The sequence below is a fragment of the Neodothiora populina genome, assembly GCF_041146345.1.
Source record: "Neodothiora populina strain CPC 39397 chromosome Unknown canker_contig_3, whole genome shotgun sequence".
NCBI lineage: Eukaryota > Fungi > Ascomycota > Dothideomycetes > Dothideales > Dothioraceae > Neodothiora > Neodothiora populina.
Window position 1 is genome coordinate 1,633,735 of NW_027191417.1, and position 24,815 is coordinate 1,658,549.

The following is a 24,815-nucleotide window of genomic DNA, read 5'->3' on the forward strand; positions in this document are numbered from 1 at the left end:
AGAGACCAGAGTCACAAGAACAGCCGTCGGGAGCGCCAGAAGGAGAAAGACGAGTTGATTGCTGCCCCGAGTTTCGACCAATGATAGTCCCATGATACAAAAGTCATTGTATTTTATCCAGATAGAGCCCAACGAAGTCGTGCATCGAGGGTTCGAGAGCGCCGCCGCACTTCCCCCCGACAGTCCAGTGCTGTGCCTCTTGGACTAATTTCTCCGGACAGGCGTCAGTTCCAAATTACAGACAGGGGGGCAAAAATTGAATTATTGATCATGGGACTTCGGATTCAGCTATACATAGGATACAAATGCAGACGCTCGACCCAAGGGGGCTGATAACGTCTACTTTTCGCTCGAATCACGGGCGCGAGACAATTTCTCCTTCGGACGAGAGTGACGAGGCCTGCGATGTTGGGACTTCTACTCCTCATCTTCAGCCTCGTCTGCAGCAATCTGCTTTGCTCTCTTCTCTGCCTCCTCTTTCTCCGCCTGCATGGTCTGAGAGTCTCTGAGAGCCTTGATGCGGTCGGCTGGTCCCGGCAGCTTGCCTACCCTGTCCGCAATCTGCCCTCTGCCCACCAGCGAGATGACAATGGATGCGCCTACGATGAAGGTGAGGACGAATCTGTACACAGAGTACCACGAGGGCGCCCATCCTCGTTGGGCAGCACGACTGTCGGTGTAGTAGAGGAAGACAAATGCCAAAAATTGGGTGATGAGAGCCTGCTCTACCGGCATGAGGATCGTGGGCCATGCGACGGCGGGTGCAACGATGCCGATGGCATATCTTGGATATCCCTGGTGGCCGCCGAAACCGGCCCACTCGAGACCCCAGTGGATGGCGCCGAGGAAAGAGATGATCTGTGCGAAAGTCAGCAGCAGCCCGATCGCTGAATAGAAAGACTGTGGGAAGAGGGGATAATACTCACCACTGCACCATATCCGACCTGCAAAGGCTCGATGACATGAAGAAGAAGCTCGGCGGTCTGATCGCTCAGCAGAACACCCGAGCCATGAGCGTGGGCATGGTTGATCTCGTATGCGCAAAATACGGTGGAAAGAGAAGTAGCAAGGTAGGGCAAAACACCGGCCATGCCGACAACATAGGCCTGTCTGGGCACATCCTGCAGGGAGAAGGTTTCTCTGATAGTCGCCTAGAACAACGATCACGATAAGCATGAGTAGGGCGAAAATGTCCACAGCAACAGTCATGTAGGGGACGAACCAGATCAGCCTTGACACCGGCCATCATGTCGGCGTCCTTGTCCTTTTCCTCCTTGAGACCGACCTCTCCGAAGACAGGGTGAGTGGAAGAGTCAACGGAGACGGTCTCTGGGGTAGCCTTGAGGGCTTTCTCCGCCAGGCTCTCTTCCGCCTTCTTGTCGACTTTGTCGTATGGCGGACCCGACTGGTGACGCGCCATTGCCATGGTCAATGGTTTGACGGCTGCATTGGGACGCGCTTTGCTGATAGTACACAGCCTCGATGTGAACTGGGTAGGTCGGAGAGATGCATTGATGGATGATCGAGTCGAGGCGGTGGTGATGGAGTTGAGCGCGCGAACGGCCGATCTCGGAGCACTTGTTCGGAGCATTATGAGCGTCGCGCAAGAAGGTATGGTACCAAATTCACGATAAGTCAATCGTTGTAGCAGAGACAATGAGAAGAGAAACAGGTTCACCAGTGACAGGCACGCGAGAAGTTATGGCGAGTAAGTCAAGGTAGGGTGAGATGAGGTAAGGTATGGTAAGGTATAGAGTGGCTGGCGGGGTATACGAAAGTAGGACGAGGTTAATGCGATGGGAAGAATTGCTTCAGTTTACATAAGGTCCACCTAGACAGCTACTACTACTAGCTTCAGTGTCCAGTACTAGAAAAGCACCTGCTGCTGCACTTATTTCCTCTCTTGCAACTCCAAAACTCACCCCCAAGCGAGTGCCCGGATGCTGAGGGGTCAAGGTGTTTTGCTTTCGTCACTTTGATGCGCCCGTGCTCAAGCTCGTTGGACGCGATATCCATGACGTCAGAACCGCGTGTGCGTGGAGACGATTTCCGGCTTGACAGCACGCAGAGTGAGCCTCGTCTTGGAATCTTGCAGATGGCAGGCTTGATGCGCCAGCATGACCTCAAGTCATGAAGTACTTGAGGTCAAGAGGCGTACTTTGCTCGCTTCTACGCATAACTTTGTGAAGTATCTTGCCCGGGCGTGCCCTAGCGGACGATTGCAGCTCACACCATTGATCGGTGTGGACTGTAAAGCTCACGGCCACGCTGTGTGCGGCACACTGGACACTAGGGTACAAAGTGGGAAAGCGCAATTGAGTTGGTGGGGGGCTCGAATCAGGTCAGGCGGCGTTTCAAGAAAGGAAACAACGATGAGTTAATTGTCCAACCTGTTTCTGGATATTGGTATAAGTCGTGTTGTTTTTGCTGGACTTGTATTCCGTCTACACGTAGTCACACGATTCCACTCAAGAAGATTGATCATATATCATTCCACGGCCAAACCCAAGATCTTTTGTTTGTGCAACCGCACAAGTCAACGCTCCGTCGTATTCGAGTCAGTACATGCCTGTGTACTTGTACTTGTAAGGTAAGGTACCTTAGCCTGCCTCAAGGTGAAGTGACCTCATATTCGGGCACCTGCCCTCCTCGGGTCGTTACAGGCTGCAGCTGCATTCTACGATACAAACACAGTCTGTATTTCCAGCACCCAGGAAGAAATAGACGAACTCCATTTTCTAGTCCGGACAGATCTCAAAGCCATCGTCGACAGTATCGGCTGACAACCTGGATTAGCGATCTGGCTTCCGTTACAATATACTGACCAATCCACACTCGTTGCACCCCGGCCAGGGTGACGGCCATCGTGCGACAAGATGTTGGAAGGACTCGTGGCGAACCTGCTCAACAGGTTCCTGGGCATGTACGTCCGGAACTTTGATCCGAAGCAGCTCAACGTCGGTATCTGGTCTGGCGATGTCAAACTCAAGAACCTCGAGCTGAGGAGAGAAGCGCTGGATCAGCTACATCTGCCTCTGAATGTCATCGAAGGCCATCTCGGCCAGCTGACCCTGTCCATCCCGTGGTCCAACCTCAGAGGCAAACCCGTGCATGTGAGGATAGAAGATGTCTACGTCCTCGCCGCGCCCAAAGAGGACCAAGAATACAATGCTGAAGAGGAGGACAAACGCGCCCATGCTCTCAAGATGGAGAAGCTGGACAGCGTCGAGTTGTTGAAGGAGCGCAATACCGAAGGCATGAGCGCCGAAGAGCAACAGAAAAACCAGACCTTCACGGCCAGTCTTGTCACCGCCATCGTCGACAATCTCCAGATCTCCGTCAAGAACGTACATATCCGTTACGAAGACTCCATTTCTGCCCCCGGCCATCCTTTCGCTGCTGGTTTGACTCTCTCAGAGCTCAGCGCTGTCAGCACCGACGAGAACTGGAAGCCCACCTTCATCCAGACCGCATCTGCCACCACTCACAAGCTTGCGACACTCGGCGCTCTCGCCGTTTACTGGGATACTGACACCACCCTGCTCGGCTCGGGCAAGGGCTCGCAGACATCGGAAGAGCAAGGCATCGATCATGACGACATCCTCCAGAAGTTCAAGGACATGATAGCCAAGAAGGATGATACGGACTTGAGCAGCCATCAGTACATCCTGAAGCCCGTCACTGGTCGCGCAGGACTGGAAATGGACAAGACGGGCAAGACAGACAGGCCAAAAGTCAAGGCCAGGTTGTTGTTTAACGAACTCGGCTTTGTCCTCGACGATCACCAGTATCGCGATGCCCTGATGCTGGTCGACTTGTTCCATTACTTCATCAGACATCAAGAATACCGAAGGCTGCAACCGGTCAAGTCGCCAAAGGAAGACCCAAAAGCTTGGTTGCATTTCGCTGGTAAGGCAGTTCTCGACAAGATCCATGATCGCAATCGCCGCTGGAGCTGGGACTACTTCAAGGAACGTCGCGATGACCGCAACCAGTACATTGCTCTCTTCAAAAAGAAGAAAAAGGAGGAAAAGTTCACCCCCGAAGAGTCCCAGGACATGGATGCCCTCGAACGGAAATTGACCTACGAAGACCTTCGCTTTTGGCGTTCCCTTGCTCGCTCACAACTGCGCAAGGAGAATGTTGGTGTCAAGCCTGCCGCCAAACAGTCTTGGACGTCGTGGGTGTGGGGTGGCAAGGGTCAACAGGAGCAACACGACGATGAGACTCAGATGACCGAGGAACAACGCAAGGAGCTCTACGATGCTATTGATTTCGATGAAAAGAAAACCATCACCGACGCTGTAGATATGCCCAAGGAGGCCGTCAAGCTGCAGGTCGACATGAGTCTGCGCGAAGGAAGCTTCACCTTGAAGCGTGACCCTCATGGCAGGGCCAACGAGATGCTTCAGCTGATTTTCCAGGGATTCGATACCAAGTTCCTCCAGAGGACAGACTCCATGTTTGCCGAGCTCAGTCTCGAGACAATGAAATTGATCGATGGTACAACTGAGGGCAATCTTTTCACTCAGATGCTACACATCAAGCAGGAATCCCCTGTGCCAGACGACGAGAGGTTCCACGAGCTTCCGGAAGACGGGTCTTCTGGTGACCCCAACAGCGCAAAGCAGCTCAAGGAGGACCAAGACGACGACGAGGATGATGATAGTGAGGATGCTCCTGATCCGTTCTTCGCTCTTGCCTTCGAAAAGAATCCCCTGGACGGCCACGCGGACAGCGCGCTTACTGTCAAGCTAAAGGGTATGGAATTCGTCCACAACCCTAGGTTTGTGTCGGAAGTTGCCAAATTCTTCAAGCCTCCAGAGCGCCATATGGAGTCAATCGGTGCTCTAATGGAGACGGCTGGCGCGACTGTCGAAGGCATCCGTCAACAAACACGAGCAGGACTCGAGTACGCACTGCAAGAGCACAAGACTGTTGATGTCAAGCTAGATCTACAGGCCCCTCTTATCATCGTTCCGGACTCCGTCACCAAGTCTGCTTCGATATGCATGATTCTTGACGCGGGTCACATCAGTGTGCGTAGTGATCTGATTGACAAGGATACTTTGAACGAGATTCAATCAAAGCAGGCGCAACAATACAGCGAGGAGGACTACAAACGTCTCGAACAGCTCATGTACGACAAGTTCCGAGTCAAGCTGCACTCGACGCAAGTCCTTTTGGGCTCTTCCATCGAGGAGACCAAGAAGCAACTTGATGTGGATCATAGTGACAGGAGCTTACACATAATTGATCGCATCAACATGGACTTCACGGTGGAGACATGCATCGTGCCCAAAGCCGTAGACCTGACCAAATTCCGCATCAACGGACACCTTCCTGTGCTACACGCTTCCGTATCCGATTCCAAGTACAAACGGCTCATGAAGCTTCTCGACGTCGCTATCCCCAAATTCGACAGCGACGAAGAGTCAAGGACTACTCCGCAACAGCAAACTAACAGACCCCGATCCAAGAGCGTGATCGATAAGGAAGTAAGCGGGAGACCGCGATCGAAGTCCTTCCAATTTTCGGCTCAACAGCACGAACTTGTCATGGAGGAAGAAGGCGAGCATGAGACTGCAACCAAGAGCGACATTTTCAAGGACGCACAGCAAGGCAGCCAGCCCAACATCCATCAAAGAAATTTCGAGTTCAAATTTACTGTAGACAAGTTGCAGGGCTCTCTCTACAGATCCGACCCTGAGGGCAAGATGCCTGATCAGCTCCTTGTGGATCTCATCGCGGAACACTTTGACCTGGAGTTTTATCAGAGACAATTCGACATGGTAGCTGATGTGCGTTTGCGCACTTTGGCTGTCGAGGATCACGTTGAAGAGAACCCGACCCCAGAGTTCAGGAATCTGATCTCGTCCGAAGATTTGTCCACTGATAACAAAGAGGATCTCTTTTCACTCAAATTTGTCAAGGTCAATAAAGACTCGCCAGAGTTCATGTCCAAGTATGAGGGTATTGCCACCAACATTGATGCTACGATGTCCACTATCAACTTGCTGGTCACCAGAAAGACTCTGCTCACCTTGCTCGATTTTGTCATGATTACTTTCACCAATCCGGATGCTCCTCAGACACAGCAGGTGGAGGACGTACCCGACGAAGTTGAGGAGCCTGCTCCAGCCCAAGATAGTGATAAGATCCGCGTCAAGGCTCAGCTCAAGCGTATCGCAATCATCCTCAACAACGACGGCATTCGCCTAGCCACGCTGACACTCAACTCGGCCGAGGTCGGTGTGTTTCTGATGGGCAAATCCATGAGGGTCGGTGCAAGGCTTGGAAACCTCTCCTTGATCGACGATGTGAATCAAGGCGTATCTGAAGAGTCATCGTTACGACAACTTGTCTCGATCCAGGGAGACGAGCTTGCTGATTTCCGCTACGAAACTTTCGATGCTGAGTCTGAAGCCTACCCTGGCTACGATTCGTCTGTGTATCTCAAGTCAGGTTCCATCAAGGTCAACTTCGTGACTGAACCTTTCCGCAAGATCATGGAGTTTGGAATCAAGTTTGGCAAAATGCAGGCCATCTTCAATGCTGCGCGCCAGGCCGCGGCTCAGAATGCTGAGAATATACAGCAGCGAGCCAGTAAAATGCATTTTGACATTAGGATTAACACTCCAATCGTGGCCTTCCCTCGAATGGTTGTCACCGATACCCCAGGACACGATGTGATGACAGCATACCTTGGAGAGCTCTATGCCAAGAACGAATTTCTACCTCTGGACGATTCTGAGCATTCACCAGTCGCCAATAAGTTGTCTGCTGGCGTAAACAACATCAGGCTGACCTCGAAATTCAGCTATGGTGATGACGGGGAAGAGGAGCTCGAATTGATCGACAAGGTAGATCTTGACTTCAAGATCACAAGCGCTGAACACGTGGCCGGAAGCAAAAGACCAGACACTGAGATTGAAGGATCGATGTCGAATATCAACCTGAGAGTGACGGAAGCGCAGCTTAAGTTCATGCTTGAGCTGTCCCGATCGGTTCCTGCAGCCTTCGCTACCGACACTGACGATGATGTCGTGGAAGAGCTCCAAGAAGAGCTTCCTAGCACCACGGTTCAGAATGCACGAGCACTCACAGATGGAGCTGCGGAAGATAACGACAAGAGTCCAGAAGAAGCGCAATCTCCCGCAAACCTCGGACCCGAGATTGGCTCGCCAGAAGATGCATGGACAAAGCTAGATCTTGTCTTCAAAGTCGGCGCGGTTGGACTCGAGCTCGTTTCTGGGAAGTCCGACAAGCCGGTTGGCGATGTCGCGGCCGCAAGTCTGTCCAAGTTCTCGCTTAACGAAACCAGTGTTAAGCTACGCATGGTCAGCGATGGATCAATGGAGTCGGAACTACTCGTTCAGTCGTTCACCATCACCGATACCAGGACTCGTGACAAGAACAAGTTCCGCAAGATCATGTCACTGATCAATACTGATGTGAAGCAGCAATTCATGGCTAGCGTGTCTATATCGGGCGGCAAAGAGCGAAACCTGATTGCACTCCTGACAATAGACAGCCCGAGGGTGATCATTTCCCTCGACTACTTGTTTGCCATTCAAGGCTTCATCACCGCAGGACTTGCAGTTGACGAGCCTCTCGAGGTCGGAGATGAGGAAGAAGCGTCAATCATGGGCGATGAAAGCGAGATTGCGAGCCTCTCGACTCAATCGCCCAACGACCTTAACGTCCCTGCGGAGGCCGATACTACTGGTCAGCAGCAGAGCCCGATGAATATATCCTACCGCGTCAACGTTGTTGATGCGCAGTTCATTCTCATTGCCAACCCATCGATAACGACGTCGGAGGCAATAGTGCTAGGGACAAAACAGGTTCTTGTGTCTCAGCAGCATGTGACTACGCTACAGGTTGACAAGCTTGGCATGTTCCTCTGCCGAATGGATCAATTCGAAAAGAACAAACTCAGGATTCTTGACGACTTCAGTATCCAGACTTCGATCGACATGCGTACCCAGGACAAGCAATCTTCTCTGATGAGCATCAACGTTGACATCGAACCTCTTGTCCTTCGTCTTGCATTGCGTGATATTCTGTTGGTACAGCAGATTGTCAACCGAGCCTCAGCGCTTTCCGGCGGTGACGATGACAATCAATTAGCCAAAGAGGGTCCTTCAAAGATAGATCAGGTGAAGGCACCTTCGACGAAGCCTAAGTCTGCTAAGCCCGCATCTTCCAAACCTCTAGCGAAGACGATTGCCACGAACAAATCATCGGCCACGAAGGCGATCCGGGATGCACCCGAGCCACAAGACTCTGCAGTGCTCAAGAGAGAGGAGATGACTGTTTCTATGGAAGGTGTTCGAGTCGTTCTTATTGGTGACCTACACGAGCTGCCCATACTTGACTGGAGCGTGAAGAAATTTGCTGTTGAAGTTCGCGATTGGAGTGGTTCGATGACTGCAGACACGGCAATGGACACTTTTATCAACGTTTACAACTTCTCCAAGTCCACCTGGGAGCCTATCATCGAGCCATGGTCTCTGGGCTTCCACATGGCGAAGAATCTCCATCCTGATAAGCTGGCCGTGGAGCTCTACTCAAGAAAGTCCATGGAGGTAACAGTCACATCTGCGACAATAGATCTGGCAACCAAAGCCCTTACCTATCTAAACACAGAAGAGGACATCTTATCAAAACCTCGTGGCGCTGACGCTCCATATCGCATTCGGAACTATACTGGTTTCGAGGTAAACGTGTGGGCTCAAACCGATGGTGATGAAGATGGTGCAGCTGCTAAGATGGACGACGGCGAAGAGATAGCGTGGCGCTTCGAAGACCCTACAACTACCAGAGAGACACTATCTCCCGAAGGCGCCACTGGTGTCGTAGGTGTGAGACTGGAGGGCAGCGGATTCGACAGCATTGACAAGATCCCCGTCCAACGTGAGGGCGAGACACTCTTCAATCTCAAGCCTCGCAAAGAGAAGGTGCAACATCGTCTGCTCGTCGAAGTCAAACTCGGCGCGGACAACGTCAAGTACATTACTTTACGTTCCCCACTACACGTCGAAAATCACACCCAGATTCCCATAGAGCTCGGCATATACAGCCCTGAAGAAGGTCACTTGCTAAAGATTGAAAAGATTGCTCCAGGAGAGGGTCGTCCGGCTCCTGTCGGTGCCGCCTTTATGCACTCGCTTGTCGTACGCCCCGGCGAGGGCTTCGGCTATACTTGGTCGAACGAGCGCTTGTTCTGGAAGGACCTTCTCAAGCGGCCCGTCCGTACAATCACTTGCCAAGGTGAAGAGAGCGATCAAGGTCCTCCGTTCTATTTCCAGATGCAGGCTGTCTTCGATAAGACTGACCCATTGACCGCGTAAGTTTCTTTTGTTTCGCTGTATTGCATGCTGAAGTAAGCTAACTCTGAGCCAGTGTGTACCCATACATGCGTATCCGTCTCTCCGCTCCAGTCGAGATACAGAATCTGCTACCTTTCGACTTCAAGTACCGCATCTATGACAAGAACACGAAGAAGGATTGGACAAACTTCCTTCGCAAGGGTGGAGTGAGCCCAGTCCATGTGGTAGAGCTATCACATTTGCTTCTACTCAGTATCGACATGCAAGACACACCCTTCAAACAGAGCGACTTTGGAATCATCAATTCTTCTGAGAGAGACGACTTCCGCCGGGAAAGGACATTGGTTGTAAAAGACAACAACGGTCTTTCCCTGAGACTCAAGCTTCACTACTTCAACATTCCAAACAGTGGCGGTGCCTTCAAGCTCACTGTCTACAGTCCATATGTTGTTCTTAACAGGACTGGACTAGAACTGGACGTCCGGAGCAAGGCCTTCCTTGGTGCCACGAAATCGGCTGCTGGTCAGCAAGCCACATTCGTTAATACTGACGATGGTGGCCGAAACGATGAGCCTCGCAAGCCGGTTCCGTTCATGTTCTCCTTCCCGACGGACGACAAGAAGAATCGTGCTATGATCAAAGTAGGCAGCTCCGCCTGGAGCAAACCTGTCAGCTTCGACGCCATTGGATCGACAACCGCCATAGGCCTTCCGGCAGAGTCTGGACGAGCAGAGATGCACTGCGGACTTACAGTTGAAGAAGGTGAGGGCAAGTACAAGCTCACCAAGGTTGTTACAATAGCACCTCGATTCGTAGTGAACAACAGGTTAGGTCAAGACATCAACATACGCGAGCCAGGATCATCTGATATGACCACGTTGAAGACTGGTGAGCTGCACCCTCTCAGGTTCTTGAAGCAAACCACCGGACAGCAACTATGCCTCTGCTGGCCTGGCGTAAACAACAACTGGTCTTCTCCGTTCAACATTGGCAACGTCGGTAGCGTTCACGTCAAGCTTTCCAAGGCTGGGGAGCGTCAGAAGCTCATCAGGATCGAGGTCCTCATGGAGGATGCCACGATCTTCCTGCACATTAGTAACGAGACAAAACACTGGCCTTTCTCCATGCGCAACGAGAGCGACGTGGAATATGTCTTTTGGCAAGCCAACCCCAATGTGGACGAAGATGAGGAGGATCGAAACTCAGGCTGGAAGCCGATCCGTTACCGCCTGCCGCCCCGAAGTATCATGCCATACGCGTGGGACTATCCAGCTACGAGGAATAAGAACCTCGTGATATCTGCCAGAGGCAAAGAAAGATATGTGAAGCTAGCTGAAATCGGTAATCTCATCCCCATGAAGCTGCCGCCCACTGGTGAACAGCAGAGACAAAAGGTTATTGACCTCAACGTTGTTGCCGATGGGCCCACACAGACTCTTGTCATGTCGAACTACAAGCCTTCGAAGAGTCTGTACAAACAGCGGGCTGGCTCGGCAAACGCGTCCACTGCTACTGGCTTCGAAGTCAAGGATCTCGACGACCATGTCACACTTAGTGCGCAGATCCGATTCTCGGGCATTGGCATCTCACTCATCAACAGACAGCTCCGAGAGCTCATTTACATCACCTTCCGCGACATTGATCTTTCCTACAAGGACTCACCGCTGTATCAGACTGTATCGTCCACGATCAAGTGGATACAGATTGACAACCAATTGTATGGCGGCATCTTTCCTTTGCTCTTCTATCCCAGTGTGGTGCCGAAGACTGGTAAAGAGATGGAAGCGCATCCTATTTTCAAGGCAGCCATTACTCGCGTGAAGGACGATTCTTATGGTGTGACCTACATCAAGTACTTTACTTTCCTTATGCAACAAATGACAATCGAGATAGACGAGGATTTCATCTTCGCAATGTTGGACTTTACCAAGATTCCTGGATTGCAAGCTGAGGAGAAGGAAGGTACATTGGCGGATGACTCGCTGGACATTCCAGAACCAAAGCAAGAGCAGTCGGGACAAGACATCTACTTTGAGCTACTGCATCTCCAGCCAATGCAGTTCGATCTTTCATTCGTTCGAACTGAGCGTATCAACGCCGAGGACACTGGAAGCTCATCATCAAACCCTCTGATGTTTGCTGTCAACGTCTTGACCATGTCCATCGGTAACGTGAACGATGCACCTATCCGTTACAATGCTCTCTTGTTGGAGAACGCGCGTGTCTCTGTGGACACATTGATTGCCAACATCAAGAATCACTACGTTCAGGAGTCTTTGAGCCAAGTTCACATTGTGCTTGGTTCAGCGGACTTCTTGGGCAACCCAGTCGGCCTCTTCAACAACATCAGTTCGGGTGTTGCGGACATTTTCTATGAGCCATACAATGGTCTGGTCATGACCGACCGACCTCAAGATCTTGGTCTTGGCATCGCCAAGGGTGCTAGCAGCTTCGTCAAGAAGAGTGTCTTTGGTTTCTCTGACAGCATGGCTAAATTCACGGGAAGTATCAGTAAGGGACTTGCAGCGGCTTCGATGGACAAGGAGTTCCAGGATCAGCGCCGCATGTCGCGCTCTCGCAACAGGCCCAAGCATGCATTGTACGGTATCACGTCTGGTGGCAATGCCTTTGCGAACAGTTTAGCAAGTGGCATTGGCGGTTTGGCCCGGCACCCGTTGGAGGGTGCTGAGAGGGAAGGACTCGGTGGATTTGCCAAGGGTGTCGGCAAAGGCCTTCTCGGTCTGGCAACCAAACCTGCATTAGGAGCCTTCGACCTCGCATCTAACGTTGCCGAGGGGGTGAGAAACACGACAACAGTCTTCGATCAAGAGGGTCTGGATCGTGTCAGATTGACTCGCTACATTGGCCGTGACGGAATTGTTCGCCCTTACAGTCAGCGCGAGTCGCTCGGTCAGTTCTGGCTGAAGACGCTCGACAATGGCAAGTACTTCAACGAGGACTACATTGCTCATCTGGAACTACAGTCGGGCGCCGCAAGTGGTGCAGCCTCTCAGCAGCAGACCGGCCGTGGCAGTGGAAGAGGTGATACGCAAGCCGGAACACCGCGGATGGTGATGCTGACCTACAATGGCATCATGCTCGTGCAAACGAAGAAATTGACAACGGAATGGGAGGTGTTGCTCAAGGATATTCAGACGATCAGCAAAGAGCGCACGGGGATGAGCATTGTGTGCAAAGGAGGCAACAATGGGCCGTTCATTCCGGTTGCGGATGAGCAGAGCAGGAACTGGCTTTATAAGCAAGTCGCCATTGCAGTCAACGCTTACAACGAGAGGTGGAACGCCAAGAGTTGAGAGATTGAATGAGGCTCTTTCTGGTATCAGAGTTTTTGGGACACGACAAGACCAGACCATATCAGCCAGGGACAAGAACCATGATCTGATGATTGCATGCGTTAAGAGACTGGCGACAACACCATGAGTTTCTGATGGCTTTTCCTTGAGGCATAGCGACTGGCAATTGAGGTGTATTTTCTGTTTGTTGTTCTGTTGTTCTGTAGTATTCTCTTAGATAAAGTTTCAACTTGTTTTACTGTCGTATAGCTTTTTCGGATCTTCAGTGCTTGCGTTGACCGTACCGTAAACGAGCATACTCGGTGCAGTGCAATTTGTTATATGATCACTATATGAAGGGTGTCGGTTACGGCTCCACAGTCGAGCAAGCCGCAGCGGCCCAGAGCATGCCTAAGCCTAAGATACAGTATGGCGAGGTACAGTGCAGAGTAGATCCGAATCTGAATGCCGGATAGCTTCCCACGTCATAGCCAAGGCACGTCAGCTCTCGCCATTCCAGTGTGTCCAAGATCTGTGTAGGAAACCACCTGCCCTGCACTACACAAATCCTTCCATCGCCGAATGGATCCCTGCAAACACCACCCCTGCAAGATGAGCCGATCTCCCGACGCACAATTGCGTAGTAGTGCAGGGAAACGGGTTTGCAGCTAGGTACCTAGGTAGCTAGCTGTGCAGCGACTGTTCTGGCTCTCTCTCCGCACCAGAGGCGGGCAAGCCACAGCTGTGTGTCTCTCTCTCTCTCTATCGCATTGCGTGCGAGTGTAGCATCGGATCGTATAGGAAAGGACGGATGGATGTAATTGTCGCACATCGAGTGGTTTGTCAGCTAATCTATCGAGAGAGCACACTATAGTGTCCGTCCGTCACGCACACTCCCGTAGGGTTGGAGGCGACAGAAGAGTGTTCTCCGTACGGGTAGTGTGTTGTTGTGGACTCCAGGGTTGGAACTAGCTCTGCTGTACAGTACGTACGGGTGTACTGTGCTGTAGCTCGCGCCTTAGCTTGCCCAAGTGGTGGTGGTGGTCATGGTCGGTTCCATCATTGTCGTCTGTGACCCTGTTTTTATTCTAATGTCCTGCCTGCATACCTGCCTCGCATCTCTTTCTTGTCTCTTTCCTTCCCAAAACTCCTTTTCTTATTTCAGTCTTCGTCGGTGTGACAGCTATTCACCAAGTCCAACGCCACCCAAACCATTTCCCGAGTCATCTCTTCACATTTTATTTACAGGAGCATCCATATACGAAGAAACACCATGTCGTCGTCGTCAGAAGAAGATCACAGCAACCTGCAGGCTATCCCCGCCAGGCACGGCACAGCTACCTTTGTGCCAAAAGGCAGTACGATAAAGATTTTCTGCACCTCCGGGACTCAAGTGATTGATACTTGGGCGTTTGCACTTCCCGACCCACCGGAGTCGCTCAAGGACTCGTCGGGCGTTAGGAGAGGGCTGAATGGCGAGGTGGAAGAAGACAAGGACGAGAAGGAGGGAGACGCGGCAGAGAAAGCCAAGGGGCGGGATGAGGCGAAAGAAAAGGATAGTGTCAAGAAAGCCGCCCCCGAGTCCGCGAATGTGAAGAAGGGTCGTCAGAGCAAGGACATGGGATTGCCCTCGCAGGAAGAGGCAGAAGCAGCGACTGCAAAAGGCATCGGCGAGAATGAGCAGCTGCAAGTCCAACACCCAGAGGGCAATAAGGCTCAGAAAGCGGGATGGTCGTCGTACTTGCCTTCTCTGCGCGGTGGCGGCAAGAAGCAAGATGCAGCAGCAGCAGCACCCGCGGGCGACGAGGCTGAGAAGGCAACCGGCACAGAAACAGAGGAAGAGACAACCGACGCGCAACAGAAACAAAACTCTCGCACATGGGGCAGTTATCTGTCTACAGGACAGGGCTTCACTTCTTATCTACCAGGCAAGAGCGCCATCTCTGCCTTTGCTTCTACACACCAACGAGACACGTCAAAGTCCTACACAGAGCAGCTCGCCGACTTCACCAAGACTCCCGTGGGCGCCGCCTCGCTTTCTGCGCTGACAGGATCAGGCACTGCGAGTTCTCTCTACGCAGGGTATAGCGCGTGGAACTCGACACGTAACGATTATCCTTCCACCGAGTACTTGTCGTTGCCTCACACACGAGCGGCGAATGCGCATCTGGTCCCGCGTCCCGGAGATGCACTCGTCTCGAATCTGCGCAACAAACTCCTGACACTGACAGAAGACACAAGCGGCGGCGTGCACGACACCCTGATGGCCGCTTGCGACCCCCAGCGCTACCGAGAGATGGGCATCGAGAACTGGGAAGAGCACGGCTCCTGCGCCGAGAATCTTGTGCTAGCGCTCAAAGAGCTCAACGAACGTGCGGGACTCAAGGGCGCCAAGGGGATCGGGGCTGATGTCACCATCAACTCCATCCCTGCTGCGCTGAACCTGTTTATGTATGTACCATGGGGAGGCGAAAAGGGCGAGCTCGGCTTCGCTAGTCCCGAGGGTCTGGTCAAGAAGGGCGGATACGTGAAGATGCGCGCCGAGAGGGATGTCGTTGTCGTCATGAGTGCCTGCCCTCAAGACCTGATCCCCATCAACGGAAAGGAGATGAAGATCAACGACGGACATTTCATCGTCGAAACGCCCGAAAGCGACTCTGAAGACGACGTCGAGGAGAGTGGGAAGAAAGATGCGAAAGCGGCGCGGCCGGCAACTAAGAGACCGAGGAAAGCCAACCCGAAGAAACTGGGTTCGTCGACAGCGTCAGGGTCGAAGCGATCATCTGTCCAGCCAGACAAAATTTCCTTGTCAAACAGCGATGGAGACGCCACAGAAGACAAGAAGCCGGAGACGAAAAGGAATAAACCAAGCCCTGCATCACCGATAGCAAGCAAGAAGAAACCCACCGACACCCCCAAGTCTGCGTCGTCGTCGTCAACACCAACAAATGCAGCAGCTGCTGCTGCAGCTTCTTCCACCCCAAGCAAACCAAGACCGACGAACAGACCACCACCGAAGAAGTTGATCGAGCAGAGCACAGGCGAGAAGAAGAAACCACGAAAACTCGAGTCGAGATCGGCAAAGAAGGATGCCGCCGCCGCCGCCGCCGCCGCTACTCCTAACGATAACGCAGACAAAGCGCCAGCAGCAACAGCAGCAGCAGCGAAAGACGCTTCATCGGAAAAGGGAAAGATCAAGGAATGAACCGAGGATGAAGACGATGATGACGACGACGATGATTTGTACACCGTGACGCCGAGAAAGACACCTAGTCCCCACGGCGAGAACGAGCGGGTTGGGGAAAGTGGTGCAGGAGGTGACGAAGATGCAAGCTTTGACAGTGCAGAGGTTCTTGACGGAGAGACGGACACCGCTGCTGCTGCTGCTGCTGCCATCGACGATGATCTCGACGGCAACGGAGACGCCGACAAAGACGACAAGAACAGCGTCATGGCCAACGCTGGCGTTAATGTCAACAACAGCAGCAGCAACAGTAATGACAAGAACAAGACCAACATCGCCAATCCAGCAGCAGCAGCAGCAGCAGCAACCGACTTCTCACTGACAAACTTCGTCTTATCAGGCGGGCCCGTGGGCTTCCTATTTTCGGCTCTCGAAAGCAAGGGCGCGGCGATCATCAACTAGCCGAGACGCGAGGATGTTTCTCTTCTTGTTTTGTTCTTTATTTACTCGGCTGTATGTGTATGTGTATGTGTATGTCATGTGTCTTATGATATATCGGTCAATCAATCAACATAATGAAAGAAAGTAGTCTTATCGACGAAGGAAACAGATGTCAAAGCGATTGAAAAAGACGACTTCTGGTCATGAATGTCTTTGACATGCAGTAAGTGAGTGAGTGAGTGAATGTCTGGAAGCGAAGATGACCGAGTCTCGCTTCTTCGGATTCTTGAACCTTCAAGTCTAACCGTGAATCGACTTCGACTTCGAGTGGAGTAGAGTAGAGAGACTCGGGTCTCGTCAGGTGATCTTCAGTAGTGGCAGCGGCGATGACAGTGGTAATTGAAGAAAGAACAGAGGTAGATAGTCTACCTATGGCTGATGATCCTCACATCTGATTATTCTGATATCCTACTATGCTAAGCCGCCATCTAAACTCATGCTGATTCGTGCAACGAGCTGATCCATGCTGCTGTGATTCGTGCTGCATGCATGTGCTTTGTGTACTGATCATCTATAAACCTCTCCCACGACATCGACTATGCCAAGTCAGAAGGCGCAAAGGATGAATCGTTCTTCATCCGCCTGTCGTGAGGACCGGGTCTTGTATCCCTCCTCGCCTCGTCTTTCACGTCCGGCTCGATGATAAGCATCAAGTACATGCTGCCATCCTTCCTTCCTTCCAAGCCTCCGTCCCCCTCATTCCCTTTCCCTCTCCAATCACCATCCGAACAGAAAAGTAACAAAAATGATCCGTCTTCCACTCATGAGTTCAAACAGCCGAATATCGACAGATGAACAACAACAGAGCCGCCCACCTATGACAAAATAAAAAAGACTAGCCCACTGAGCAAATGAAGCAAAACCAGAGACGGCAGAGACAAGACTAGAAAACAGAAATCCTGATTGTCATCGTCATCTTCGTCAACATCATCATCATCATCATCTCCAAGCACCCTGGCTGAGACTCAATAATCCCTGAACGCAATCCAGGTCTTCCTCTTCACTGACGCTGTCGCTCTTCTTCCTCCCGCTCCTTTCGTAGTGTCCGCCACCGCTCTGACTTGCTGCTCTGCTGCCGGCACGACCACTGCCGCTCATGAATCTCGTGACTTCGTCGTCGTCGCCATGTTCATGGTCGTATTCGTCGTTCTCCGAGGTGTCGTCACCTTCGTGTGCGTTGTGATCTTCGTGCCTCGAAGCGGCTGCAGCAGCAGCAGCGGCGGCGACGGCGGCAGCGGACCCTTTCTCGCGTCGTCGACCTACGCCACTACTTCGCTCAACGCCGCCACGTCCGACGACGCTAGCTTTGCTCGGCGTGATTCCCCTGCGGAGGGGTGTGTTCGCCGCAGCACCGATGTTACTTCTATTGCGCTTCGAGGTAGTCGTAGGGGGCACGGCAGGAGAGGTGATCATGCTATTGATAAAATGCAGATGACGTTCAGGGCTCCAGTTTTCCTTGTCCGAATCCGTGGTTGGGAACTCGAATGTGGGTGTCTGCTTGAGTTTGGGCGTCTTGTGCTGTTGGACAGAAGATGAAAGTTTGTTGTGCCCTGGTGTTTGAGACGATGGAAGAGAACGTCGGGGGTTGCGTGCCGATGCACTCTTGGGTTGAAGTGGTTGTACCGAGTGATTTTCTTTGTAGGGAGTAGTGTGAGGATGCAGAGCAGGCGATGTTGTTGTCGATGTTGGCTCTTGGGTTGGTGATGTGGTAGCAGGTACAGGAGCCGCAGCAGCTATCTTGACCCGCTTTGCCGAACTGACTTCGGCATAGGGTGTGATGGTCCGTTTGTTGGACAGCGATCTTCGTAGAACTTTGCCACTGTTCGAACGAGCCAGCTTAATGGCGTCTGCAGCCGACCCACTCTGTTCCTGCTCGGCGCGTTCTTCGAGCTCGCCACGGACATCGCGATCACAGAAAAACTCCCATGTTCTCGAATCGTGGCTGCGGAAACTTGAGACGCGTCGAAGAGACTGAGACTTGGCGCTGTCCTGACTACCAGATTCGACTAGACTCGCAGAGCTCTGGGTGAGGTGCAGCTTCGGACCAGGGATCACTTCGCCAGGGTTCGCCGGTGGAGGAAGCAGCTTTCGTGGAGGGGATGGCGAGTCGCCGTTTCTGAGGATTGCACTTCCGTCGGCACCAAAAGACAGACGGATGGCGGAGATGAACTTCTTGGGCCCGTGGCGTGGTGGATCCATGTTGCTTTCTTGACTCGCAGGCAACGAATCCGACTCGGTGACTTGTGACATGCTCTCGTGGAATGACCTGAACGGCGCAGCACTTCTTCGACTCGACAGCCAGCGGCCGCTATTTGACTCCTGCGACGAAGGCGGGAAGAAGGATTGTGAGCCAGCAGGGAGGTCAGAAAAGGAAGTCGATGCCTTTTGGTCGTCTGTCTTTTGAGCTGACGCGTCTGTTTCGGCGCCTGCCTCTTCTTTATCTTTGGTGGTCACATCGCCATCAGCTCTGGGACCTCGCGGCAGTCTCGCAGCGGGACTATCATCTATAAAAGCACCGTCTTCGCGTGTCGACTTTGATATCGTTCCGGGAGTTGTGCTACTGTATGGTGAGCTGTAATTGGCGCCATACGCCAGGGCGGGAATCTCGTGTGCTTCCAATGGACGTTGTTTCCGACGTGTACTTTGTCGACGATTCTGGAACCAGATCTGGTGTTCACGACGCGTGTAAGTAACAGAGCTAGGACTTTCTCCCAATGTTTGTGGGTTTTTACCTGGACTTCCTTCTCGCCCAATGCTACTCTGTCTACCAATGCCATACGCGCCGCCTTGTCGGGTTTGGGGTTTTGCAAGAATGATGCTTCTAGTACTGCTTGGTCCTCTGGACTATGTTTGGTAGTCGTATATCAGTACAAGAGACTTGGGATTTACTCCATAATTCAATTCAAATTACCTCGTCCGTCTCCTCTTCTGTCTGGCAAGCGGCTTGTTATCGATACTGGGATCCTCTCCATTTTTGAGCGAGTCGGTAGAGTGAACAAGAAACGCATATTTAGATCCTGGTTCTGATGCTTTTTCGCGAATGGCATTGAGGTTGGGGTCTTGAGCCAGACTCGGAGGCGAGATGGAGACTGGTCGTGTCGTTCTCTCGTCTCCATCGTCCATGTCTGCTGCAATCTGGTCTGCTGTTGATGATGATGATGATGATGATGATGATGATGATGATGATGATGATGATGGTGGGGGAGCAGTGATGGTGGCAGAGGCAGAGGTAGAAGCAGTGCCTCCTGCTGTGGCGATTGCTGTTGTTGCCATATTGGCGAGATTGAGGAAGTCGCGGTTTCCTCTTTCTGTCTTCTCTAATCGCTGCTGCCCTCACACACTCGCCTACGCGCGGTCAACGACGAACCACGTTATGGACTATGAATGGAGACCGAGGCAGGAAAAAGCGAGTGATCAACGACAAATACCACGATGATACAACCTCGTCTCTCTGTTCTTCTATCGTGCAACTGAAAAAAGTAATCCAGTGTTCGCGTGGAAGGAAGAACCACAACCGCGAGTTGTGCCTGTCTAGCTCGTAATCTATGGAGAGACTTTGGGGTCCGACGCTGGACGCGCCCCCAGAAAGGACGACGCGACGACGATTCGCCCAGTGCCCCGTTCCAAGATTCCGAGAGCGGGACCCTTTCTACCTTGCTGTCTGTGCCTATTACTCCTTTCTCTTTCTCTGTCCGTGTCTCTCTTCTACCTATCTACTGTAGGCACCTAGTTGCATATCCCCACTCTGGCGGCCACTATCGACACAGCATAAATAACGACCTGTACTGCACAAGACTCCACGGAAGAACGTGCGCTGTCACGTTCGAGGACTGCATTTCTGATGGATCCATCACATCTATTTTACCTCTTCAAACCACCAATCTAGATCTATATTTTCAACCAGGACAGATTTTCTTCTCAACCCGTCTTGTCGTAAAGCATATCTAAAGGCGGTGTGAGTGAGTGTGGTAAGAAGGAACGCCTCTTTTTGCAAGTTACGGTACGGCTACGGTACTTCGGACACGTACCCGCACGAGACGAGACGAGACGCGAGAACGCGCCTGGTCACGAGGGGAGAGGAACACATCTTGGATCTTGCGTTCGCCAAGAGATTCTGCATCGTTTTAGCGGGGATGGATGATCTGACGCGCTAGCTCATGGTTATTGTGTTCTTACTTGGTCTATGACATGGCAGATTTGACCAAGAATACGCAGAGCTATCTATACGCGGACGTATCTGCCTCAGAATCCAACCTTGTCCTGAAATTGCAGCCTCTTCTTCTCAACCGCTTCCATAGGCACGACGAAGACAGGATGCACAAATCCCACCACATCACCCTCGTCAAAACACCATGCTTTGCGCTCTGCTTCGGTCGCCTTCTCGGCGCGCCAGTTGAATGCAGCAGACAACTCATCCGAGACCGTCCCGCTTTCTAGTCCTTGATCGTAAACATAGTGGTTCTGAGCGGCCGAGAGCCCAGCCAGCGAGTAACACGTGTGGTAACCATCGGGTCTGGTGCCGGGCTTATCTCTCAGCCCGCCCTTTTTCGTCTGTGAGATGGCGAGGGAGTAACGCACCAGGCCTTCTCTGCTCCACAGGCCGAGTCTTTGCTCATCTGCTTTCTTGCTTTCACCGGTAGGGCCAGCGACGGCGGCTTCGACGAGGCTCCAACATCCGCCGACCCAGTGTGAGTAGCAGGCGTCGACGAGCTTGTTCGTTCGACCGGCAAATGATCCTTCGGGAGCTGATTGCCGTGATGTGAGCCACGAAACGAGACGAGGAAGGTTGAGATAACGGGGAATGGAGCGGTAAGGAGCATCGAGGATGCAGAGACAGGCGAGACAGCAAAAGGCGTAGGCGCCATGTGCTTCGTTTGTTGGTGCGCCGCCTATGCCGCCTTCGTACGTCTGACATTGACCGAGCCATTCTCCCAGGTTGTCTGTGAATGTAGTCACGCCGCCTATCTTCCTTGCGGGCGAGTCCGGTGGGAGATCCAGAGGCAGATGCAGTAGCGTGTGTATCGTCATTGCGCAATAGGCGCCTCTGACATCTTTTTCTCCCCCGACGGCCATGGTGAAGCTGCCATCGCTGCCCTTGACGCTGCCCAGCCATCGCCACATGCCTCGTCTGTCCACCATCTCCAGGCCACCGACTATTGCCAGCGACAGCACAGCGGCGTAGCTGGCGGCGCAATGGCTCATCTGCCCGTGACCACCTCCGAAGCCGCCGTCTGGGTTTTGTAAAGGGGCAAAGGTCGCCATGCAACGCTTTTTGTATGTCTTGACATTGACGCCCAGACTACTCAATCCGGCGAGTGCCCAATATAACAGCCATGGTCTGCTGGCATCCATGACCTGGAAAGGCGGCGGGTAATCTCCCAGGACATTTCTGAGGAATTTGATGTGTTTCTGTCGCTGCAGCTTAGGCAGACGATGCGAATTCGGGTCTTGGATCTCTTGCGCTTCCGACGTATTTGTCAAAATGTTGATGCACTCGCGCATGACTTTTTGCTGTTTCGTAGACGATTCCGTGACGAGCGAGTCCTGCAGCAGGGAAGGGTGCGAGAAGAGGTGAGGGACATGGGTATAGGGTATTTTGGCCGCCATCCAAGCGTGTATGTTCTGTCCGCCGAACGTTTTGTCTTCGTCTTCGTCTTCGTCCTCGTCTGTGAAGTCGTCCTCGAACTCGTCATGCTCTTCTGTGTTCTGATTGTCTGGCTCCACCACTTCCCCCTTGAGGACTTGTGCGGCGGCCTCGTTCTCCGAAGCAGACGACAGCTCTTCTATGCGGGCGTTGGTTTCTAACAGCGCTGCCAGTTGCCTGCTCGGCGACGAAGGCGTCGCTGTCTCCGACGACATTCCGTCGTCGTCGTTCTTGTTGTCGTTGTAGCGTGGTGTGGTTGAGGCTTTGCGTGCGAAAAGGACCTTTCTGCGACCGGAGTTTGTGAGTGGCATAAGGTTGAGGTGACTGGGTTGAATGACACAAGGTTCGAGTATCGATGCTCTCTGTTAGTATTGTTGTCCTAGCGCCAAAGAGCCCATCCCTTTGTTTAGTTGTCGGGCTGCTATTATCGTATGCAATCTCTGGGCAGCACGTGAAGAAGACAGACAACGAGAGTAGACAGACAAGCAGAACTCTCCGGTGCAGACTTCGAGAGTATGCTTGCACAAAGCCCCCAAATAAAGATACAATGAATGGTAGATAGGTGATTATGAGTAAGATATGTCTGCGATTATTGCTATTGTGATCAACGTTCCGACAGAAAAGTCGCAAACGGGGTTGGGTTGGTTCGTCATGCGACACACTCGAGAGACCCTGTTCTCGCTACAAAGTCCGTTAAAGCCCGGAGAGCATTCGTTCGGCAAATATGCTTGCTGATTGTTCGGTTGTCCATGTATGCCGAGTATGCTTCCGTGGTTCCCAGCTTCCGCCCTTCGACGGACATGACTGTGCAAAGAGTCGGACTTGTGGATCTTGAGGCTCGCATGCACCCGGATCCCATGTGGATTGGTGGCTCCATGCACATGGCAAGAACTGTCATAAGGTCCCCCAAGACCGTGCCACGACGTGAGGCGTAGAGCTCGAGACACCGGTGATGAACCATGAACCCTGGCGAACGTTCGGGGAGGCCGTGTCAGAGTGGCTGTGAGAGACGAACGACGACAGGTTGAGGCCAAGCTCTTCTCTGTCTCTCTGGCTCTTTTCCCCGCATACCGGTGTGGCTAAGGCATTGTGGCTCTCTCTCTCTCTGTCTCTCTCGATCTAGAGTAGGCTCGATCTAGAGAGAAGCATGCGGCGGCGCAGTATAGCATGATTGGTTCATGGACCGGGAGCGGGCGAGATGTAGATTTAAGCTCAGCCTCGCTTGTTGGTTTTAAATGATCAACGGTGACCAGAGCTCTGTCGGCCTTCGACGAGACAAGAGACCAGCAAACTGAAACTTGGTTTTTTCCTTTTTGCGCTCGCTCGAGTATTTCTTACAGTCTTTTTCTTCGTTTGTTGCAATTCACATTTTGCTCCCTCTGTGATCGGTATCGCTATCATGTCGCACGCACCCACTCGCATTGGCGGAAGCGGTAAGCTGGCCCTCGCTCCCGGCGCATTTGCTGCGCTGCGAATAGATGTATATATACACCTGGATATGTGAGCCCATTGAACTGACGAAACACCTCAATTCACACAGCCTTCAACCACTCTCAATCCGCAGACGCAGAAGCAGCATACGACCGCCTGCGCGACCAGGCGCGCAGCGAACAATCTCAGCATCAACATTACGCAGCCGAGGCACGCAAAGCATACGAGCGAGGCGATGGCGCGACCGCGCACGAAATGTCTACAAAGTCGAAGCAGTACGCTGCAAAGGCCGACGAATACAACAAACAGGCCTCCGATTATATCTTTCGGGAGAACAATGCTGTCGGTCGCGTCGATGGCGATACGATTGACTTGCACGGCCAGTTTGTCGAGGAAGCCGAGGAGATTGTGACGCAGCGCATCAAGTACGCTCAGCAGACGGGACAGAGCCACCTGCACGTGTAAGTCATCACATTCCAAGCAATCCCTCACCTCTTCTCCCTTCTCTTACTGATGTTCCTTCTGCAGCATCGTAGGCAAAGGAAACCACTCAGCGAACCACATCCAAAAGATCAAGCCTGCCGTCGAGAACATCTGCAAAGACCTCGGGCTCAACTACCACACGGAGCAAAACGAAGGCCGCATCTACGTCGATTTAACCGGCGGCCAAGCCAGACCTCCGACCAACTACGGAGGCGCGCCTCAGAACTACGACCAGCAGCAATACGGCCAGCCTCAATACCAGACCGCTTATCCCCTCGGTGGAAACCCGCAGTATGGCGGCCAACAACAGCAGCATCACCAGCAACAGCAGGGGCCGCAGGAACATTTCGACTATGCTGGCGAGGCCAAGAAATACATGCCGCTCGCGAAGAAGATTTTCTATCTTCTCAAGTCCTGCTTCCGTTAAGGCTTGTGAGCCGCAGTCCTGCTGCTGCACTGGGTTTCTTGGTTTTTCGTCTTTTTCTTTCTTTCTTCGTTTCTTCCATGCATGTTTGGTGATGGAGGAGTAGGGAAGCACTCCAGCCCGTTTTGCAGATACCCAATGTTTTTGCTTTTCTTTTCTTTTCGTGTTGGATCTAGTATAGGAGACGGCTTTTGGTGTGGAAAAAGAAGCGAGAAATTTGTTTGTATACTTCATGTAACATACCAGAGGCAAGGACACATCTGGACACACTGTCGAGAACTTGTATTGTATGTGTCGGCTGTTGTTTCTCGTCTTTTGTGTAATTGTAATACTTCAATATTGAGAGTCTTATCCACAAAATCTACGTACCGTATCCGACTCTCAATACACGTAAAATGCTTGTCCCGCAGATTACGGAAGGAAGGAAAGAAAAGTGTTCAGTCTTCGGACATGTTTCCATTGACACTAGGTCTTCAAAGGAGAGAACAGAGAGAGCCAACATCGAATACTAACCACTACC

At 52.3% G+C, this 24,815-nt stretch overlaps 6 protein-coding genes across 7 annotated transcripts; 3 read left to right on the forward strand and 3 right to left on the reverse strand.

Moving 5' to 3' along the window:
• Window positions 1-417: 417 nt before the first annotated feature.
• On the reverse strand, window positions 418-1,591 carry AAFC00_004941 (uncharacterized protein; the record flags this gene model as incomplete). Its single annotated transcript, XM_069344656.1, has 3 exons — window positions 418-858; window positions 927-1,151; window positions 1,223-1,591. The coding sequence occupies 3 exons, from the start codon at window positions 1,589-1,591 to the stop codon at window positions 418-420; spliced, it is 1,035 nt and encodes a 344-aa protein (XP_069197089.1).
• A 1,285-nt stretch (window positions 1,592-2,876) lies between these two features.
• On the forward strand, window positions 2,877-12,649 carry AAFC00_004942 (uncharacterized protein; the record flags this gene model as incomplete). Its single annotated transcript, XM_069344657.1, has 2 exons — window positions 2,877-9,352; window positions 9,409-12,649. The coding sequence occupies 2 exons, from the start codon at window positions 2,877-2,879 to the stop codon at window positions 12,647-12,649; spliced, it is 9,717 nt and encodes a 3,238-aa protein (XP_069197090.1).
• A 1,252-nt stretch (window positions 12,650-13,901) lies between these two features.
• AAFC00_004943 (uncharacterized protein) lies at window positions 13,902-15,833 on the forward strand (the record flags this gene model as incomplete). The annotated part of the gene is made up of 1 exon (XM_069344658.1): window positions 13,902-15,833. One exon carries the CDS (start codon window positions 13,902-13,904, stop codon window positions 15,831-15,833), a length of 1,932 nt encoding a protein of 643 aa, XP_069197091.1.
• Window positions 15,834-17,252: 1,419 nt separating this feature from the next.
• AAFC00_004944 (uncharacterized protein) lies at window positions 17,253-19,586 on the reverse strand (the record flags this gene model as incomplete). 2 transcript variants are annotated; one of them, XM_069348212.1, is made up of 3 exons in its annotated part: window positions 17,253-18,980; window positions 19,046-19,157; window positions 19,225-19,586. In XM_069348212.1, the coding sequence occupies 3 exons, from the start codon at window positions 19,584-19,586 to the stop codon at window positions 17,253-17,255; spliced, it is 2,202 nt and encodes a 733-aa protein (XP_069197093.1). The 2 variants fall into 2 exon arrangements, with proteins under 2 accessions (XP_069197093.1, XP_069197092.1); XM_069344659.1 differs by having other exon boundaries at window positions 19,225-19,436.
• Window positions 19,587-20,555: 969 nt separating this feature from the next.
• Window positions 20,556-22,172, reverse strand: AAFC00_004945 (uncharacterized protein; the record flags this gene model as incomplete). Its single annotated transcript, XM_069344660.1, has 1 exon — window positions 20,556-22,172. The coding sequence occupies one exon, from the start codon at window positions 22,170-22,172 to the stop codon at window positions 20,556-20,558; it is 1,617 nt and encodes a 538-aa protein (XP_069197094.1).
• A 1,184-nt stretch (window positions 22,173-23,356) lies between these two features.
• Window positions 23,357-24,298, forward strand: AAFC00_004946 (uncharacterized protein; the record flags this gene model as incomplete). The annotated part of the gene is made up of 3 exons (XM_069344661.1): window positions 23,357-23,390; window positions 23,498-23,849; window positions 23,917-24,298. The coding sequence occupies 3 exons, from the start codon at window positions 23,357-23,359 to the stop codon at window positions 24,296-24,298; spliced, it is 768 nt and encodes a 255-aa protein (XP_069197095.1).
• Window positions 24,299-24,815: the final 517 nt, after the last annotated feature.